This window comes from Osmerus eperlanus, chromosome 4 (genome assembly GCF_963692335.1).
Source record: "Osmerus eperlanus chromosome 4, fOsmEpe2.1, whole genome shotgun sequence".
NCBI lineage: Eukaryota > Metazoa > Chordata > Actinopteri > Osmeriformes > Osmeridae > Osmerus > Osmerus eperlanus.
The window spans coordinates 15,760,492-15,768,291 of record NC_085021.1 but is presented as its reverse complement, the minus strand read 5'-3'; the positions used below and the strand labels follow the sequence as shown (position 1 = coordinate 15,768,291).

The window sequence follows — 7,800 nt, the reverse complement described above, 5'->3', positions numbered from 1 at the left end:
CCATTGTGGTGGTATACAGAGCCAAAATGATGAAAATTGTGTCAATGTCCAAATATTTATGGACCTAACTGTACATTCTTACTGTTTCGCTTTCACACCCATACTCCAATTACAAGGAGTTTAACTTTAACCACAAACCTCAAACCTTTGAAGATAAGGATATGCCCTATATACCTAGCTTGGCGAAGGAAGTACCAAACTCGATTTTTACAGGACCCTCATATTAGTTAAAAAACTAATGCAAAGCAGAGTATTTAGGAGTCAAAACCAAAACGTTATCGTAGTTTTATGCATCATCTCAACTGCAGAATGCATTCTAGTTATTGTTAGAAATTACAATATGTGGTTGACTACCTGAACTGCAAACTCAAATTTGAATGAGTTCTTACCTGGACAATGACAGCATTAGACAAATGGACTAAAGCCAGAAGAACCAGCGCAATGGAGAATGCAGTCTTCATCTTGGTCTTCATTTGAGTTGTGTTTTTCATTACCTGAGTTCCTTTGGTCACAATTCTCTCTTAATAACAAAAAGTGATTTGTTAACAGCAAAGTTTTACTTCCCTTATAAGGGATCCAGTAGGTAACTCTTAGAGCATATTATTGGCCAGAAAATGTGTTATCTAGTTAGTAAATACCATGTCACTCTTTATGGTGCTGTAAAAGTCTAGGTATCGTTCCTATAGTTGCAATATCAAAGAGGAACTAATGGATATGAAATGTGTTTTATTGGATGTGTGTAATGCATGTGAACTGTTGGATGTCTTTAATGTGAAATATAATTTTTGTACGTAACTTTTTGCTGTCAGTAATCATCCTCCTATGTTTGAATTTAGCTAAAAGGATTACCACATCTATTTGAAAACATATGCAATAACATACATTTAAGACTTGGTTGATGAAACTACTCTGTAAGCCATACTGCACTAATATGCTTTTATGTTTTATTCCATTTAATTTTCAGGCTACTTGCTTATCCTGGCTTTAGGTAATTCCCAGAGTTAAATGTTTGAAAGATAGTTTTCATTCATTTGTTCATTGTCGATTGAACAGTTTTACATTTAAAGTGCTGTTTCCAGCTCCTGTGGTGATTTGTCTTTTGGTCACTGCTTACATGGGCGAACTGAGGGGATTACAGAGGTTTACCGGAGGCAATCTTTAAATAAATCGGAAAGGTTATAGACAAGGAGAAGGAAAGTCTAAGAATAGGTGTAACATGCCGTGTGCTTCAGAAGGAAATGTGTTCATCATAATCACCGGAAGACATTGCCTTAGGTGGCTAGATGCTAAATGCTTAAAACATTTGTTATTAGCTCTTCATGTCACATATACTGCATAGAAGATGCAAAATAACCTGATCAAGTGCTCCAGAACTCATAAAAAAAGGCCCTCTGACAATTGCTATAGAGTTTAAAAAAATACACAACCATTTACTTGGCTTCATCCACATTCAAACATAGGCATTTCAAATTGCTTAATGGGTATAAAAAGGTCTTATCGATAAAAAGTATTTCTCCAGTCTTCAGATTTTTTTCCTTTCTTCCCACTCCCCTCAAGAGTCAAGGGGGCACTTTGTCATGGGAACCTCTATGTTGTATTTCCTAGTTTTGTAGTCACTCAGGTGCAATGAACTTTAAACTTTGGAAGTTCATACATATGCCCTTGAAGAAAACGTAATTTGCCATACAACAGAAAAGCTACTGATTGGTAAGCGATGGGCATAGATGGACGATATTTCAATCACTTCCATCTTGGTAATGTTCATGTTTGTGCTCTGAGTTTATTTGGTAAATATTGGCCGACGAAATATCCGGATCACGTTGTACGTGTTTAATCCTGGGGAGTCGAATCCAGGGGACTGCCTCTTTTTATTGAAGACATAGAAGTTAAAGAGCTGTCTGTCCTGGGCCTCAAGTGACACGGAGGCGCTGTTGACCTTCAGTTTGCAGGGATACTCCCTCTCAAACACAACCCTGAACACCCTCTCCTCCAGGTAGTCCAGCCTGATAGTCCTGTACTTAACTGGCACAGAGGTGTCCACCTGGGGCCCAAACTGCTGCATGATCAAAACCCCATCCACATCCACCTTGATCTCATAGAAGGTCATGTTCTTGTAGGTGAAGACACCCACGTAGGGCAATGGGTCGGGCGGTGGAGTGAGGTTACGTCGGGCATCCCTAAAGGCGCTTTCCATGGCAGGGATGAGGGAGCTGTAGGCCTGGGTGAGAAGGTCCTGTTTCCCTGGTCGTACCCCTGCCATCAGAATTACGAGTCCAAGCTTTAATTGTGGGACCAGGGAGAAGGTGGCTGCGTATCCATCCAAATCTCCATCCTTCCTCACCACTTCGTAGCCCAGCTGCTCATTGACTTCCCAGGGCGTGCCAGTGGAATTGGCAAAGTAGCCATCGTGGCAGCGGAATAGAGGGGTCAGCATGGTCTTCAGGGTGTCTTGCCGAAGAAAGGGCCGGCTATAGGCCCCCAGCAGAATCATAGCCAACTTGGCCATGTCAGCTGCTGTCGAGTACATCTGACCGGCGGGGCGGTACCAACCCAGGTCGTAGAGGGGAGCTGGTTTGCCACTGCTGTACACTCCCACAGCCATCCGGTTCTGAATGCCTGGGGTGATGTCGAAGCCTGTGTCCTCCATCCCTACTTTGGACAGGAGGTTTTCAGACACCCATTGCTCATAGTCTGAGTCTGTTATCTTCTGGGCCAACACGTTGGCCAACAAAGAGAAGGCCACGTTGCTATAGTGACATCTGGGATTGGGAAAAATATGGTAATATGTCATACTCATTAAGTTACCTATTACATGAATGTGAGCATATAATGGGCCAGGACTCCAAAAAGTGCAGTAATCCACATGGGCAAGAACAAAGTAGCCAAAGCACAAGGATAAACAATGAGGGTGGGAGGGAGGGAGGGAGCTTGGTTACTTACTTCGTGCCTGGGTCTGCCACTAGGACATCATCCTTTAACAAATCAGTGGCGGACTCAGTGTCTCCATCCCAAAGGAGACTGGTTGCTCTCAGCCTTCTAGGCAATCCTGTAAATAACGAAGGTATGTTTTCATCCTGAACATACATATTACATTCAAGTAAAGCCTTTAGGTAGATGGTATTTTTATGTTTATTGTTCGCACCTTCTGGCCACAGTAAATTCTGTGTTTGTGTAAACCTACATGCCGAATAAAACCAAATTCTGATTCTAATTCTGATAAGGTGAAATAACTATAAACCCTATTGAATCCCTCTATACTGCAGCACCTGTGTGTGTGCAAGGCTCATCAGATGAGTGGCCTGGGCTGGCCTGAGATGTTAACTGGTCAGATAGCTCATTACCGTGGATCTATCTTTAGAGACAAGCCTGGAGCTAATGATAGATTCTAGGTTAGATAAGGTTTGGGGTAGCCAGTCCTTAAGAGGAGAACACCATATTAGCATTAACACCCAGACATAGGTATTTCCCTTCCAATTTCCCTTCTAGAGTGTCCTCATTTTCTTGGAGCAAATGGTAGGCTACTGCTTCTGTAGGCTGTATACTCATCTGTTTTGTATGGTGTACAGACACAGTGTACAGAGACACAGTTGCTCTGTTATCCATTGTGCTTCAATGTAATCAAGTGTCATTGTACCAGGTGCCTCTTCAGAAGCTGTTATAAAACAATGGAAGTAATTATGTTAAGTAATGTGGAATTAAAACCATGTATTTACCAGACAGCTGGCTGGCCATGCGGCGTAAGGTAAGAGATGGAAAGCGGGGCCCCGGGGCAAGTGGTATGCCTGTGTCCCATCTCTTCCCCAAGGGATTCTTAACGGTAAAGTTCTCAGCATATTTCTCCAAGGGGTCATCCAAGGATTCAATCTTTCCTTCCTCCCAAAGCTTATACAACATCAGAGTAGGGAAGATCTTTGACAGACTGGCAATTCTGTGGGGTAAAAAGAAAGAGATTTAAGTTTATTGCACAATGATTTATTATACTTATATCATATTCAAAATGTTGCATTACATCATATTCATATATTTGTTTTACGACAGTCTCACCTATACACTGTGTATTCATTGGGTGAAGGTGAGGAAGGGCTACTTCCATTTAGTTTGCCAAAGTGTCCATTCCATAGCACAGAGTCATTGAAAACCACAATGGCAGAAAGAGCTGGTAGGCTGATGTTGTCAATACTTGACCTTAAAAGTGTATCTATCTGTTGGGGGAGTGGTGAAATTGAAAAGCGTTCAATGACATGACATCTTTAAATCTTTTTTGTAACTATGAACAGGGAAATTCACTCCTGTTTGACATCAACATGTTTGGGACCAACTCACCTGTTCTAAGGCCTCCTTGAGCACTGCAATAGGGTGCTGCAAGGGTACAGGCTCTGGGAAGCGAGGGCACATCTTTTCTTCTTTCACCCCCTTTCTTTCTTCAATTTCTACTGAACGAGAGAAAAGGGGAAGTCACATGATGTATTACACTTGCCAGAGTGACAACAGCCCAAACCAAGATAAAAGCACTGCATTTGTCTACCATCACTGATACTCCATATCAGGTATAAATCATAGTGTGCTCCCAATTAGACAAGTGATTACTTCTGTACCATACTGTTTTCTGTCACCAATGGAAGGTTCTGGTCATGTTATCAAGCCATGCTAGAGTTCAGTACAGGACGCCCACCTTCCTACAGTACCCCTCCTTTGGCCCCCTCCCCCTTCTCTACATTTAAAGCCTGCTTTAAAAGACCTGGTAATCCTGCAGTCACTATGTCCAGCTTTGTGTAATCCCCCAGCAGCACATGCAAACGAGCAATTATGCCAAAGAGGCTAAGGAAGCCAAATGTACAAAAGTGGTTTCAAATGTAAACATTGTTTCTTATAGGTTTGTCGTTTGCTTGGGACAATGTGTGCATCTAAGAATGTTGTTACTAGAACAGCACTCATCTGAGGAATAAAGACATGGTCTTCAAAAATGGATGAGAGCATGGGGATTTACATGTCATATATTTCTAGAAACAACTCCTTAGTTTTACCTGTTTGTAGTTTTGGCATCCTGTACTGCCAAACAAAACATCCAGTCATGACACAGGAAAGCAGGAAAAACACCACCATCCCTAACTTGGTCCATTTCACCTTCATTCTGACTGTTCTGTGGATTTAATAGGAAGTTAGATGTCAGTAATGTAATAGATAGCTTTCTGTCACACCCTAGCCTCTTTTGGTTTTTCCTATACTGACATTTGAGCAACTTGTTTTGTTTGTGAAACCTAGTGTCTGTGTATCCCAGCAATGCTCAATTCTTTTCAACACCAAGCTTCACAACAGGAACAATATCAGATGACACAAACAAGTTCAACATCACCATCAAATCTAACCTGAGCTAAACATATGTAATCTACAGACCTGTTGACTGAACTGTTGTAGTACAGTTGACTTACCACTAAGTTTGCTCACTTGAGAAGAACAGCTTTACAAGATCAAAACTTCTCCCATTATGGATGGCTTATCTTCAAAGGGACTTCATCAAAATTAACCCCCCATTCAGAAAACCAATGTTTTTGTTCCTATTACCTCTTCTCAAGACAAGCCTTCAGTACTGTTTCTGTTCAGACATATCGTTCCTGAGCATTCACTTGCCACCCACTACCTACAAGTACTTAATCCTGTCCATGATCCCTGAACGGGTGATTCTATTCCCACTCCACCAACTGCAGGACTGTGACATCATAATCTGCAGAGATTCAGCTGTAAACCGGTTGACAGTGGGGCTGAGGAGGGAAACCCATAAGCTCTCATCCTCAGCAATCAAATCATTCAACTTTGGAGGAGGGTAGAGGGGGTTTCTATACTGGCTTCACTCATCCAACATTTGGTTCTTGTGATTATACTCCCAACAGGGTATCAACAAAAGGGCTGGACTGCTGTTTGGAGGTTACAGAATGACAGAATTTATATCCATACCAAAAGTAATCAAATAAGTGGTTTGATTCGAAAGAAGTCATTATTTATGAAGCAGGATAGTGATGGTTCTGTAACCATCTCAACTAAGACACTGCCAAGTCACTTTGTTTAGAGCTCTGATGATCAAAGCCACCCACTGACACACTGAAGGCTGTGGATTAGACGGACAAAATGACACTGTAATGCCTGTGTGGTATTCTGTGTTGCGTTGATGAGAAACAGATGACAATTATCAGACATATGCCATTGTTTCCTTCTACAAACAATTCAATGGCAGGCATTACAACTACTGTTAAAGTGATGGTATAAATAATATTTATGCAAATATTTTAAGGTCCACTATAGATGGTTTACAAATTAATAAAGATCAATTGTTGAACTTTTACTAACCTTGATCTTAAACACAGCCATAAGCATTACCATGACCATAACCACAATTATAAACAATAATGGTTATAGATTCACATCTTTTTACTAATCCTATTGCACCAGCTAGCCTACCTCATTTGGAACCAAACCATGAATTATATTGTAAACTTGACATGGTCTCTGTTCTCTTGACATCCCTTAGCAAATAACATTAAGGGTAATTCAGTTGCTTCACACATGCACAGAAAAACACTGCACATTGAGGTGAGCCTGGAGAATGGATGGCAGGTGTAAATAACAGGTGACAACTGGGTTTGACTCCTTAGGTCAATACATCCTGCGTCCATGAGATATCCTCACTGACATCTTACCTACCTCATTGATATGAACACGGATGTACTGTATGTTCTCATACGCATCAGGAAAGGCTCAACGCTTACTTTTATTCAAGCTACATTAGTTTTTTCACTTCACTTCAGCCTTTTTGTCTTTCTCGGACGGGTATTAGCCAGTCCTTCCAGAAGAGGGCGGTAGATACTGTAATTTTATCACATTAAAACGCATCACATCAGGTTGGATTCTTTTGGGATTATTTAGAAACTGTGATCTATCTAAACAAAATCAGGATTGGATGAAAATGGGACGAAAGCTGGCAGAGCTTTCAGAAAACTGCCAGACGGTACTCGTGGATCATTCAGACGTTTCGGGAACCATAAAATCACTTGAAACAAGATACAATTATAAAAATTGTAAAGGTTTTACTAGTTATGTAAATATTGTCCTGAAATGATCTAACTAAACTAAACTGTCCAAACTGTCTAAACTATCTAAACTGTATATTTTAAAACGTCTTCTTTTTGTCCTTGGTATGACATCACATGTCAATCAAACCTCCCACATTTGGCCCTCGTCCAAAAAACTCCTCCGCCTTAAAGTTGCTTACCAGAGTGAAAGACCTCCAACTTCCTGGCTTGCCTCTAGTATTCATTTGGGAATTATTTTTGTCGTAGCTGTGCTATAGCTGTAGACTAAACATCAAGTCAAACAAAGACTGAGGGTGGAGAGGAAATCCAGACGACAAACTTGATGGTACCTGGATGCAAACGATGTCTAAAACTAAAAAATGAGTGCAGCGTGAAGAAGTATTTACTATAGGCCTCGTATTTACAATCACATTATTTCATTCGTTACAATACTATTGGAGAAAGAAAGAGATAACTGAACACAATGCATATTCAGCCTTTTTTTGAAGGCACTATGTTTTCATTGAGTCTTGCTTATTCCATTTATGCTGGAAGAGAAAAAGGAAGTTGCCACTTGCTGCTCATTTAGGACCCCTCCCATCTCTTGTGTGATCTCATCACTGCAACCACACAGTGGAAGGTCACTGAGCAGTAGATTCACAGTCTGATATCAGCTCCACTTGCTTGAATGATCTGCTCTCCCTGCCGCAAACGCAGTTGCCATTAATAGTAATTC

The 7,800-nt window shown here is 41.0% G+C and overlaps 1 protein-coding gene across 2 annotated transcripts; it reads right to left on the bottom strand.

Moving 5' to 3' along the window:
- Positions 1 to 670: 670 nt before the first annotated feature.
- On the bottom strand, positions 671 to 5,637 carry lactbl1a (lactamase, beta-like 1a). Of its 2 annotated transcripts, none has more exons than XM_062459547.1 (7): positions 5,430 to 5,637; positions 5,025 to 5,140; positions 4,324 to 4,433; positions 4,045 to 4,202; positions 3,714 to 3,928; positions 2,941 to 3,046; positions 671 to 2,759 (listed from the first exon to the last, which is right to left on the bottom strand). In XM_062459547.1, exons 2-7 carry the CDS (start codon positions 5,128 to 5,130, stop codon positions 1,781 to 1,783), a joined length of 1,674 nt encoding a protein of 557 aa, XP_062315531.1. In that variant the 5' UTR covers positions 5,131 to 5,140; positions 5,430 to 5,637; the 3' UTR covers positions 671 to 1,780. The 2 variants fall into 2 exon arrangements, with proteins under 2 accessions (XP_062315531.1, XP_062315532.1); XM_062459548.1 differs by having other exon boundaries at positions 4,324 to 4,430.
- Positions 5,638 to 7,800: the final 2,163 nt, after the last annotated feature.

What these genes read in the sequence shown, in the direction of transcription:
- lactbl1a (XM_062459547.1), bottom strand. Translation starts at nt 5,130, where the DNA reads ATGAAGGTGAAATGGACCAAGTTAGGGATGGTGGTGTTTTTCCTGCTT. An exon ending in TCAAGGAGGCCTTAGAACAG is followed by an intron (nt 4,203 to 4,323) that starts GTGAGTTGGTCC and finishes CTCCCCCAACAG; the next exon opens with ATAGATACACTTTTAAGGTC. An exon ending in AATGAATACACAGTGTATAG is followed by an intron (nt 3,929 to 4,044) that starts GTGAGACTGTCG and finishes TTTACCCCACAG; the next exon opens with AATTGCCAGTCTGTCAAAGA.